At 33.9% G+C, this 14,101-nt stretch overlaps 1 protein-coding gene across 1 annotated transcript in view; it reads left to right on the top strand.

Annotated features, from left to right (window-relative positions):
• The first annotated feature begins 424 nt into the window (after positions 1-424).
• LOC121378988 (maternal embryonic leucine zipper kinase-like) overlaps positions 425-14,101 on the top strand; it is a 30,084-nt gene continuing 16,407 nt past the window's right edge. Inside the window, 7 exon segments of the mRNA XM_041507417.1 lie at positions 425-572; positions 3,176-3,311; positions 3,897-3,982; positions 11,611-11,721; positions 11,724-11,741; positions 12,118-12,261; positions 12,861-13,022. Coding sequence (XP_041363351.1) covers positions 3,251-3,311; positions 3,897-3,982; positions 11,611-11,721; positions 11,724-11,741; positions 12,118-12,261; positions 12,861-13,022 — 582 coding nt within the window. The 5' untranslated portion in view covers positions 425-572; positions 3,176-3,250.

Genomic DNA, 14,101 nt, shown 5'->3' with positions numbered 1-14,101 from the left:
CTCAAAACATAACTTATTTATTTTATATCGATCAATTTCGATAAAGAAAATCTTTTTAAATTATTACTTTAAAATGCCAATTTTGTTACAAAGTACCTACTACTTGTTAAGTTACAAATAAATATAATAAAAACAATTCTTTTGAAACTCACATCGTCTTCCGACGCCATTTTGCAAATTTGCAGTATCGCGATAAATAAAAACAATAAGTATATTCTTGTAAAATCCAATAAAAAAATAACTATAGTTAACGCTTAAAATTAAACAAATAATTGTTTAACTAACTAAAGAAATTTAATTAAATGGATATGTATCATTAATAAATCGCAAAAACATGTTTCAACTCTCCTGATTGGCTGATCAGATTTAAGGAGCCAAGTTTGAAAGTTAGAGCAAGGTGCTTGTTTATTTGCTTACATTTGGTTTTGCTTTTTTATAGACGCAAGAACGCGTTGCCGCATCATTAGTAATATCTTCCACATAAAGGCATGCTTATGAGTGCCTGCTAAATTATATTTGTTTCTTTAATTTCCTAGAACTATATTTGTTGATTCAAGAACTAGAAAAGTAGAGTAGGTAATGTCTTGGAATTACGTGTTACCGCTTATCACGGTAGGACTTTCCTTTGGCACTGTCACGTAGCGTAGGCTATAATAAAGAACATTATAAATACTTATCAGTTAGGGTTAGGGTTAGGGTTAGTGACAGTGCCAAAGGAAAGTCCTTCCCTTATCACTTTTATGTTTATCATTATGTCATAATTCCACTGTAGGCATTTATGTACATTATACTCACTAACTCAATACGTTAATGCATCAGTTATGCTTGTTTGTAAAGCAAATGGAAGGCATTTCTTTGCAGAGCACTCGAACTGAACCCAGGACAGGGATTTATCTAGCCCGAGTATCTAGCACCCACATTCAGCTACGCTTCGTGACACTCTGTCGAAAGAATTACAAAGCTCGGTGACCTATTTCGTGATGTAGATCACGTGATCGGCCATTGGGCGATTCCGTCTAGTAGACGGAATGGCTGAGTGGGGCGATCATGTGACACAACGTCACGATATAGGTCGGCGAACTTAGAATTCTGCTGTCCGGAGTTTGCCGAAGCTTAGTTGAATGTGGGTGCTGTCGGGTTTCTTTCTGTAGTGTGTGTATTAGTGATTAATATGTGGATTTTTTTTAATCAATTAACTCGAAAATGATCGATGTAAAAGTAATTAACGTCAAACATAGGATTGTTGTGATATTAGAGCGGAAATCTTTGCCAACTTTTTGGTTGTCGGGAATTGCCAAAACAATACATAGCTTTGTCTCTGACTAATGAGAGCGTATTTATGTCCAAATGTCCGTCTAGCTCTCTTACAGTCAGAGTACTCGGGCTAGGATTTATCTAGGCATTCAGAATCAGTACTTCCTAAGATAGGACCCTAAGTGAATCTGGGTCGTTTCACCCTAAAACTATTTCGAACTCTGCATTGTTTTGCCCATAGTCCTATTCACCCAGGGTTGGTTCACCCAAAATGTCATTCGTACCGAGTCGTTTCGCCCCCAAAATATATATATTTATGATAGTTTTGAAGTATTTGTTTTTCTTCTGTTTATTCATTATTCATTACCAAATATTAGGTAATTTTCTGTATTTACATATTAATGCCTTATCAACTGTTTACTTTATGTCAGCTGAAGCTAGGCAAAATCAACATACTGAACTCGGCGTTTGAACCTCAGCTGGGTATGTAGTATATTTAATAAGAAACCACAGCACATCAGTAGTATGCAATGTGACTGTTCATAAATTAATTATTAATGTGAATACATTGTCTGTATATTATCTAAGGCCTGTATGTATTTCATGTATATGGCTTGAGTAAATGATATTGGAAATAAAACAAAACTATAATATTTTTTTTATCTGTAAATATAAACACGCAATGTGTGACATCTAAAAATAAATGGGTATAGGACAAATCAATGAATAAATGTACTTTATTAACAAAATAAAAATTAGGTCGACTCTGTTAGAGGTACGAATCGACCCTGCTCAAAACGACTCGGGTGAACTAGTAATAAAGGCGGAATGACCTGTTACCACCCAAAGTCACCCTTCTCAAAAGAAAGTGGCACTGAAAATTTCCACTTTTATGTAAAAAAAAAAAAAAAGAAAAAAAAAAATCTCAACATATATACATTTAATTATATCTACAGGTTCTAATTAATTAATTTAACTCACTTGGTGTACTGCATTATTCAGTAGACTAAATACATCCCACGTATGAATTACCTGCGCAATTTTTTAAAATCCCATCAGTTATGTGGACCATAGTAAAATATTCTGGATAAATCCTTGCAGGGTAGCTCAAGTGTTGGGGGGAAACTCGTGGAAGGCTAAACCACTGACTGGGCTGCAAGTGCGATATGTAATGTTAAGTCACTATATACAGATGTAGCTCATTTAAACAGTTGTCCGATTTAACCAGTAAAATCACGGAACCGAACTTTTCTTTCCCATGATTATTATATCGAGTAAGACTTGAAAGAAATTTTTTAATTATTTGTTAAAAACAGTTTTTGATGGGTTTCCATGATTATGAGGCATGGAACCGAAAAAGTGTTTCCCATGAACTTTGCAATCCTATGGTCTAGGGTGCTGTCATGTTTCTTTCTATAGTGTGTATATTGGTGATTAATATATGAAATAATTGTTTTGAGCATACTTGAAAGTGTTTGATGCAAAGTGTTGGCATGTGTCTTGTTTGTTATTTATGGTATCAGAAGGGGGAGGGGGAGCACACATTTGTTGCCTTCAGTTTAATAACAGAAATTATGGCACCATGGTAAATTGAAGGCAAGTTACATGTATGTATTTTCTATCTGCATTTTTCACAAAAGAATTTTTTTTTATTGGCAGAACATTCCCCTATTATGGACTAGCGAGAACACAACACCAGGTGATTGCTCATCTAGCACCCTTTTATGATCATTATCTTCAGCACGCCTTGATTTTGCTTATTTTAAAAACTGCATTATAATTTATATTTAAAGAAAAAGTTTTTTAATTATAGTAGATCGTCCGTACATATACATACATATAGGTCTATGACTTTATTATTTTTGTTTTTATTCCACTGAACTTAATTACCAAATAATTAGTTGTTTTCTTTGTTTTTTAGTAATTGATGTTTCCAAGCATACAAAATTCTACATTTAATGAGCCATAGTCAGACTGTGGCTAAAGACTTTTCACCATGTCTTCCCAGTATCCAGAGCTTAAGGGCATGTACCATCTGAGAGAAACCATTGGTTCAGGTAAACTTATACAGGGCACAGTATTTCACGAGAACCATTGTTCTGTTCGCTTGTTGGTTACGCAACTTTAAAATCATGTGAACCATCAATTGGAAATTAGTTTATTTTTTTAATACATTTGAAGCACCAGTGTAGCATAGAACTATATTAATGTAATTGACCAATTGGTTACCGAAGTAAACCTCACATGAGCTGACTTCCGGTTACCTAAGATTTAGAAATATTGTCCCGTTATATCTTTGCTTGCAAACTGCATCACTTCTCAGGTAATTGCACTGCCACTGACATACATCCTGCACCTCTTAAACAAATTAAGTTTCAAATTCTATCATGGCAATCTCATTCGAAGAGGTGGCATGTGGTTTTATTTCAGACCTCTTGAAAATTGCGAAAACAATATTGTGGTTTTGTCAATCGCTTGTACAAGTCAGGACCCTTTTTTCATTTGTGCATGAAGTTCAGGGTGACGCCCCAAAAATGGGGTTACTTGAATTTCAAATCTCAGAGGCCTATATTTCGAAGAATGGTTACATAATATTGAAATAAATAATGTTACCACTATACCAACATTGTTTTGTTTTGTAGGTGGTTTTGCTAAAGTGAAGCTGGCCTACCATGCTCTTACAGGGGAGAAAGTTGCAGTCAAGATTATGGATAAACGAGCACTTGGGGTTTGACAAATTTAATCTTAACTGCTAAACATAAAATGTAGCATTATTTGGAGGGCATGATTTTATGAAGATTTGTTTTTATGTATATTCTTTATTCCTCTTGTAGAGAGTTCGAACAGAACATTATCATGAGCCGGACTCTGTTACCACAGAAGTGTGCAATGTAGTCAACTTGTAATGCATATAGTTGGCGAAATTGTTGGCCCAAGAATAGAACAAGTATGACTCTGTGGTAATGCATATAGTTGGCGAAATTGTTGGCCCAAGAATAAAACAAGTATGACTCTGTGGTTTTCCGTTTTAAAAAACCCAACTATTTTCCGTTTCATGTTTTTGTAAATTCCGTTTTAGACTACAATATGTAATTAACAATTGAACTAACACAAGTTGTGACAAATTAAAGGGTCCGACAATTGAATGGTGTCGACATGCGTTGCTATTTGTCATGAAATCAAAATAAGCCAGCATATTAGTAGCGAAAAATCACATCAAGAGTAAAGGCTATAATTATAATAACTACATAAAGCATGATTGTCCAACAATTAAGTGCACTGCTTTATTCAATGGGGCTTAGGGTTCATAAAACGTAAACATTTATTTTATCATCTCTTTGACAGTCTAACGTCGTCTGCAAATTGAAGTATGTGCATGACACAGCGGAAATAAAGTAACATTGCAACGTTCAGCCAGCCGTTTTTTGCTAAACGTTTGCAAACATATTTTGACTGGTGGTTCCCGAAATGGTCATTCGGTTTAATGTGTAGTGTAAAAATCTATCTTCCAAGACAAATGTTAGTGACAAACTGCTGGCTAAACTTACTCCTGGAAAAAAGCCTGTCCCATCTACGCAGGCGCATCAGATTAAGCAGTAAACCAGACCCACGTTCATCCAGCAAACGTTCGCGAAGTATTTGATTGGTTCCCAGTGTGAACATTTGATTTATCGTGAAGCGCATAATCCAGTCTAGCATTTGCCAATAGTACTGCGCATGGGTCAATCGTCAGTTTTACAGCGTGTGGCAGTAGTAAGATAGTATTAATTTGTTTTAACTTCGCGGAAAATCATAATTCCGTTTCCAAATGTAAATTCCGTTTCACAATGGGAATTCCGTCCGTTTTCCGTGATTGCGGAAAATCACTGGGTCTATTAGTCTGCTTATGAATCAAAACAAAATATTTTTTAAAAAACAAAGGCAGTGAGCAGTAATGGACGCTGTATTCGTGGTAATACACTATTACTGCACTAGTGCTTGTCATGGGCAGAAGTGAGACTCCCTACTGCAAGGTGTAGTGCATGAGTACTTAATTAAAGTTTGGTAACGGAATTACGTAAAAACGGACACCATTTTTACGGGCACCGCAAAACATCAACAAACTCTGTGAAGTATGATGAAATAATTATTTATCTTCATGATGGAATGATGACCTAATGACTTGTGATTAACAAAATAGAAATTATATTACAAATTATCTTTTCATAATTTTGTTGTACAACATTGAATGCCGGTAACGGAATTACACAGTTCGGTAACAAAATTACCGCTCTGAATTTACTTTTGAAAAACAATATTTATTTACTTTAAATTTGATTTGCAAATATGTTGCATAATTTTATAAGTTAAATAATAATTCAGTATACTTGTTTTAAGCATTCATATTAATATTTCAAATGATAACTAGTTTCAATATCGGTAACATGTACACGTACATGTATATGAGTGGAGATTTAAACTAGCAATAAACTCTGTACATATTACATAGTAAATGTTTAAAATGTTTGACAGCAATTGAAATTTTTTCCTGAACAGTGACATTATTAATAACAAAGATAATTACACCAGGTCAGAGGAACACAGGCCAATTAAAATTATATAGACTGACTGTCAAACATCTAGATTGTATTACAGTAAGTTAAAGATATTATGCCTAATAATAAAATTCCTCATCTATCTGAGGTTATGATAACATACATGACAACATTCAAAACACCAGTATTTTCTTTTTTGGCCAACTAAACATGCCATCTTTCCATTTTAAGAATTTTACTCAGATTAGATTTCCTTGTAAAGACAGATTAACACTATAAAACGGTTGCTTTCTTTTTGTCCATTATATACATTTAAAAGCATAATGTTGGTAATTAGAATGATACTTTCCATTTTCTGGATATCCTGTCATTTAAATATAAATTATTATGTACAGTCAATAAATGCCTTTGGATAAAGTAACATTAAAGTTTGCTTCAAGTAGATATGTTATGTTACATTTCCACTTTCTGGACCCTATATATGTTTAAAGATATATGTACAGGGCTTGAAATAGCGGCCTGTAAAAAGTGAAAAGAAGTTTATTTTTAAATCTTGCAAGTGAAATAAACATTTACCTGCTAAAATTAACTCAATTAGCTCATAATTCTGTTACATTTTAATTTTATAATGCTCTAAACTACATATCAGAGGTCCTAATTTTCCACACATTGTCCCAAACCTTACATTCAAGTTGTGCTGTCTTATTTCCAGCAGGCCATTTTAGTTTCACAACAGGCCATATTTCTTTTGGCCTGCTATTTAAAAAATAAATAATGGCAGGCCATATTTTACTTAATATTTTGAGCCCCGATATAATTCTAGTAGGTTTCGATTATAACTTGAATTTTGTCATGGATATTGCAGATGTTTAGTCAGCATAATGAAGCTTTTAAGTAGTACTGTTTGGTTAAAGTTGATCAGATTTCCTTAATTTCTATATTGTTAATGGATGACATTTATATTTGCTATGGGTGTTCCGCAAATGTATTTGGAGCCACTACTAGTACTATTACCATATGGATTTTTAAAAAAGATTTTGTATATCTTCCTATTACATCACTTGATGTATTGGTGTATATGGATAAGAGTAGCATTTTAGTACTATGTAGGTTTATATTAAAGTGTTTCTTGACAATATATACCAAAGAGGGTAACGGAATTACAAACCTATGGTAACGGAATTACATATGTAAACTTACAGCTATATAATTTTATTAAGGCCAAACAAAAAAATATGTGTGTTTCTGATTGCATCCCCCCAAAAATTAGGGTAGGTAGGTAGGGTGTGTGTTTTTATTTTTTTATTTTATTTTATTGAATACTATCATAATAATACTAATTATTATTATTATTATTATTTTTATTATTATTATTTTTATTATTTATCGTTATTGTTGTTGTCATTGTTGTAGTAGTAGTAGTAGTAGTATTGGTATGTACTGTTTGTGTATTTCCTTAAATTAATGGGACATTTGTATTAATTTTGTTGTTCTTAATTTAAATACTTTATGCAAACATTTGAGATAAATTAATAATAAGACCTGTTGATTTAAGTGAAGACGAGAATTAAGCTGAATTGATACGATTATAGTTAATCTAAATAACCTGTACCAAGGCTATGTTCGTACATTCGGTTACTTCCGTGACCGACTAAGCTGTTTGGTGGTAGCTAATCAGGGGAAGGAACTCTATTACAAAAGCTTTTCCATAATTTCTCGATGTTTTTCGGAAGGGAATTACATGTGCAAAATGTATTGTATAATAGTACGTAAACAATGTGCAAGGAAGGAAATACTCTTGTTTGGTGATGTTGTCCTCTTTTATTTTTACTTTTTTTTCTTTTTTTTTCAGTTTAAGAGAGAAAAAAATTAGGGTCGTGGGGGGGGGGTAAAACTAGGGACGGTCGGTCGACCGGAAACACACCTATTTTTTTGTTTGGCCTAATAATGTATGAATTTGAAAGTAAATGTGTCTGATTATGTTCATTAACATATACTCAGAGAATATGAGTTGATTCCTTGATTAGATATAAATGAATAATACAGTCTAACTTTTTGTTTGTTTTCGGTAACGGAATTACAAACTGATTATGTTTTCTAATTTCCCCTAAATCTAAAATTTTTAATTTTTTTTCATTAAAGTGGATTATGAAGTGTAGTACTTTGTTAGTGGTAAAACAAAAACACTAATAAAAAGAATATTACCTTCAATTACATGGCTGCTGTACATAAATTCATAGTGTGTATTAGGCATATCATAAAATGTTGTTTGTTTCCGGTTACCTGACCGACCCTAATTTGAAGATTTAGGGGATAACCCTACTGTGTTTTCCGATTTGCGAACGTATATCGGTGGTTTTACTGTCGCAAATTTAGTTTTATTGGCGACCCGTTAGCTACGAAATGTTTCCTTCTAACAATTGATTCCCTTCAAACTGAAGTTCGGTAACTTTCGTGAGATATCGGGCGAAGAGTCGGAAAATTGTTTTCATGAATATATGCGATCTTTTCCGATTTACTCTACATCTAGCGTAGCGAGGTGTTCCGATTAATAATAATAATAATAATAATAATAATAATAATAATAATAATAATAACTATATTTAATGATTTACTCCAGCGACAAACTAGCCTTATAGAAATTTAGTGACCTGATAAACTAGGGGAGGGAATGTTTACCGATACTGATGGAGTTTACTGCCAAATCAAATGATTAAATGTCAGTAAGATCTCGATGTGTTTCGATATTTGTTGTAAGTGGTCACTGGGAACTTTCCTTTTTTAAATTAAGTTATGAAATAGATATAGAAAATAAAATGGCATAAGGTTTTTGTCCTTTTGAAAATTGTATAATGGAAAAAAAGCCTGTATATTTAAAACTGCACGTAAAATATGCCCCCAAAACGTCACTATACCAGTTCCTTTCTAGGGAAAACACTGTGATTAATGGTATTGTTGGTTTGCATAATGCATTTCTATACATGCAGAGGATATTTTGGATACCGGTAGTCAACACCTTTATTTAATATCCATAAATAAAATTATTTTCCAAAATAAAATGTTTTTCCTACCTACCTACCCTATATTTTTCTAGCATGTAATAGGAAACAAGTTAAAAAAAAAATACCGGCCTTACGGTAGTGTCATATTTTTAGTGTGACGGTATCCTCATAAAATAGCTAAAGTCAAACACATCCATTTATTTTACTTATCAGATTTGGATTCTCCAGACATTTGTACATTAAAAACAATCTTAATATATAAGGAATAACATGATTTGATTTTTTCACTCCATGTCCACGTTAGCGTGGAATTGGTCTTCATATTGTTAACGTAATATATTTGCGTTATTTTATAAATGAAGTGTATGACAGTTTCACTATATAACAGATGATTCATCATCAGTATTTATTGGAGGTTTGCAGGACAGGAGTTTTGTAATAAAAATATCATCGGGGCAGTCATGTAATTCTACACTGAGGTCAGTAGGACAGATATCAAGAAGCCTTGTCCAGAATGTATCTCTGGTTGTTGTTAAGTATGAACAACTAGTCATGATGTGTGTAAACAAATCAGAATAGTTACTAGTACATAATGTACAAATACCGTGTACTGAGTTTGGCCTCCATGTAGCACATATTTATCAAGTAATTTGCTTGCTCCTTTAGTGATGGATTTGACCGTGCAACTGACCAAGCTCTATGCACTTCGAAATTGGCATGAATTTTTAGAAAATGTATTGTATCAGGGTTTAAAGAAATTCGTAACTACCAGTTAGTTTCCTCAAATTCTAAAACATGTTTTCTTACAAAATTTCTATTCCAAATATGCTTACTAGGGAATACTGATGTTAGAACAAATTTGTTGAGGTGAATTCTAAAACATGTTTTCTTACAATTCTATTCCAAGTATGCTTACTAGGGAATACTGATGTTAGAAAAAATGTGTTGAGGTGATGCAGTAGATTATATTTACGAAGAATTGTGTATATATCCGCTGCAAAGCCAATATTTGAACGAACACACTGATTTTTAAAACTTAGTAGTCGAGTGATTGCAATTTTGTAAGCCAGAGTCCACACGGGGCATCGCAAAAGATGTCCTAAATAGTATAATTTGTTTCTGTCTATATGTCCTTCAAGGGATATACTGCCAAGAAGTCCAAGACAAAAATCGGTTCATGTTTTAGGAAGACCTTGGATAATCTTTATTACAAATTTATATGCTCTTTCTAACGCCAATAGTTCATTTGTATTTAAATTATTCCATAATTCACTACTGTACAAGGCTTTTGATAGGCATAGCGAATGAACTAGTTACAGGATTCATTCCATGGCAGTGACAACCAGCCTGAACTAGAGACATGGCGGTGGATTTTATAGTTTTGCAAGTCTTTAAAGACCTTTGTAATTTAATGCCAACATGTTTTATGGTTGTTGAACATGGCAGTTCCTTTCCATACAGAATAAGGTTTGTATCCGGATCCTTACAGAAGTCAACAACTTGTGTTTTAGAAGCAGAGAGTGTTAAATGTTTATCTTCTGTGTCCCTAAATACTCGACTAATATGTTCTGCCATAGAACTACAAATATCTTGTGGTTGTGTTATAGTTGTATTGTTGACCTTTAAAGACAAAATATAGCTACTTTTTTTCTTATTTCTAAGTTTTGTCCATAACATTTTGTGATCGATTTCACAATCTTTATCCAAGAAGCTATAGAAGTCACATTCATAGTTTAAATAAGCTTCATTTAATTTCGTGCGGAATAAACCTTTTGCCCTTTTATAAAATCTGTACACATTATATTGAAAACCGAGGACCTACCTGCTACTATCAACAATCGCCTATAATGATATTCTAAACAAGAAAATATATTTAATATGTATGTTTAATCGTAGAAATATTTTATTAGTCGGAAACATCTTACAATGTAGAAGACTCAGGAATGTCCCTTTAAGCCTTTTTCTGTGGAATATTTGCTGATTCCACCAATATAAAATCGGGCTACTCTAGGCTTTCTTGTTACACCACAAAAAATTGATTATTTGGCAAACGTTACCCTACACTGGTCGCCGGGTGTCCAGACGATGACGTTATGTTGTAATGAATACAATGGAAATTTAATTATACCATTATAAAGAGATAATTAATTTTCTTTCCACTACTAGTATGCACTTATGACAGATTGCTTGAACAGTTTTTTTTTTTGTGTGTGTTTATAATCACAATAACTAAAAACAAACATAAATCCACTCTCCCTGTCCCACCCCCAACTCGTGTTACTTTCTGCAAATAACTTGATTATTTAAGAATTGACTGCAATTATTTTTTGGTTCATGCAAGTATGAACCGAAAAAACAATGTGCACACTTACTCCAGGTAGTAGGCGTGGCTTAAATTTTTTCGGTTCATCGAGATATGAACGAAAAAAAGCAAGCACCTCTGGACCAATCAGGTTGCAGTAAAGTGTATAGACTCAAAGGATATTTTAATTTTTTGTGCAACTCTGCAATTTTAAGAAAATACACATGGTAGATACAGAATACAATAGAACTGTGACAGAGATGGAACTTAATGGTACACTTTTTTGTATACAGTAAATACAGCTTACTTTATTTTTTATATATATAATTTTAGGGTTCATATTTTAAAAATCATAAGCATTTGATCATGAATAAGGATTATATACAAAGTCTAGGTTTATATAGAAAATGAGCAGAAATCTAGCTGAAAACAAGAGCCCTGATTTTCACTATGTGATACTCATTCTGGTCATGTACCATTACTGAAATACTCATTCCGAGCTCCTTTGTTTCCACAGGAGGATCTTCCACGAGTGAAGACCGAAATAGCAGCCATGAAGGAGTTGTATCATCAACTCATCTGTAAGCTGTACCATGTTATCGAAACAGAAGATCGCCATGAAGGAGTTGCTTCTACATGATTCTAGAGGTGATCAGGTCTTGCTGAAGATACAACTACCATGACATTACATTCAGTAGATATTAATAAATAATGACAATGTTTTATATAATTAGCTGTATTTTTATAATATTTTGTGGCAATTTTTTTTAAATATTGCAATGACATTTGTATAACATGTTTACATTTTATGTCATGCCAAAGAGTATATAGTGATTGTCACTAATTGCAAAGACATATTAATGAATAATATATATATATCTGGTTATATGTACACATTGTATTTGGAGGGGTGGGGTGAGGTAGATGTCAGAAAATGTATATATAGATTTTTTTTCACCAATATAGTGCGTTCTTGTATGGTGGTCATTGCCTCATATAGTTGACTGTTTGTATTTTGGTACAGTATTGCCCGGAAGGAGAGCTGTTTGATTACATCGTGTCTAAAGATCGTCTTGAGGAAGCGGAGGCGCGGATCTTCTTCAGACAAATCGTGTCGGCTGTAGGGTTTATTCACTACTGTGGATACGCTCACAGAGACCTCAAACCAGTGAGACAATTATCATAGTAAAATGTATATACATCTGTATTTAAGTTTAAATATAGTCTAACATCTAAGAAGTATTGAAGAAGAGATATAGATTTTGCTTTTCATTTGTGAAAAAATAATTAACCCTTGCAATTGCCACTGGTAATCTACAGTGCTGTGGCAATTGCTGGGTAGTTTTTCATTCTCCACAGCACTTCTTTTGCTGTGGACTATATTCAAATTTCTTTTCATGGCATGTATTTTCCGTGGACTTTTTTTTAATTGCAGGGATTGCAATTTTGCACTTACAATTTTTATTTAAATATTTTTTAATTATCAAAGGTCTGTTTTACATAAAATTGACATGATATTGTTAAACAAACATCTGAATTTAATACTGGATCCATCTGAGTTTTAGAAGACCATTTTATATATTGGGGGGGGGGGGGGGGGGGGGGGTTGGAATGAAAAATTGGGTAACCGTCATTTAAATTTAACAGTAACAGTGAAATTTTACTTCCTGAATGTAACTAGTGATGGAAAAGCATATTTGCTTTATCTGGTTGTTTTGACACTGACAGGAAGCCCAAACTCTCCATCACAGTGCACTGTACTTTCAGGAAAACCTGTTGCTTGATGATGAGCAGAACTTGCGACTAATCGACTTTGGTCTGTGTGCCAAGCCAAAGGGTGGGATGGATCGCCACCTTATGACATGCTGTGGAAGTCCTGCCTATGCAGCACCAGAGCTGATATCTGGCAAAGAATACCTTGGTTCAGAGGTATAGTCTATTTATCAACACAATAGTGTACACATTTGTTTTGGCTAGCAAGACACAGGGTGAAAATTGGATTATTTAGCCTTATGTAATGCTAACTGCCAACTGCTGAGGTAATTGTGGGGTTTTTTTTAGTTTACAGTTTGGGTGGAACCAAACATGAGGACAGTTCACCTTTTTTAAATGTGGAAGCGAGAATACTGTAATTTTGAAACGGGTCATGCCAACTTAAAGAATGATCAGTTAGGTCAAAAACAAGGTAATAAAACCCAGTTGGAATGAAGTAATTGGCCACTAGGCCATAATTTAGTCATTGGTCAGTATTGGCATCAGATCCTCTCAATATTATGTTAGTTCCTTGATAGTTTGATTCTGTCTGTAAAGATGCCAATCTTAATTATCACACGGTGATATATTAAAAAAAGAGAGCTAGCCGTCATTATTGGTCATTTAAAATAAAGAGTGAAACTTGAACTGTTTAGAGGACGAGATTTGGGCTCCACATCCTGATAAGATGCAGGACAGGTTTTACATTGATATGACTGTCCAGACAATTATAAAGTAAAGTTTGTTTTATTTAACGACGCCGCTAGAGCACATTGATTTTTTATCTTATCATCGGCTATTGGACGTCAAACATATGGTCATTCTGACACTGTTTTTAGAGGAAACCCGCTGTCGCCACATAGGCTACTCTTTTTACGACAGGCAGCAAGGGATCTTTTATTTGCGCTTCCCACAGGCAGGATAGCACAAACCATGGCCTTTGTTGAACCAGTTATGGATCACTGGTCGGTGCAAGTGGTTTACACCTACCCATTGATCCTTGCGGAGCACTCACTCAGGGTTTGGAGTCGGTATCTCGATTAAAAATCCCATGCCTCGACTGGGATCCGAACCCAGTACCTACCAGCCTGTAGACCGATGGCCTGCCACGACGCCACCGAGGCCGGTTTCCAGACAATTATAATTCACAGTATTAACTGTGGTTTACCTAAATGTGATTTATTTTTTTTGGAACTATTACTAAATTTGGCTAAATCAAAAGTGATTAGAGAAGGGGTCTGAAAGGGGTATTACAA

Source organism: Gigantopelta aegis, chromosome 8 (genome assembly GCF_016097555.1).
Source record: "Gigantopelta aegis isolate Gae_Host chromosome 8, Gae_host_genome, whole genome shotgun sequence".
NCBI lineage: Eukaryota > Metazoa > Mollusca > Gastropoda > Neomphalida > Peltospiridae > Gigantopelta > Gigantopelta aegis.
Note: the sequence above shows the minus strand (reverse complement) of the source record. Positions and strands in the feature narration are given on the sequence as shown.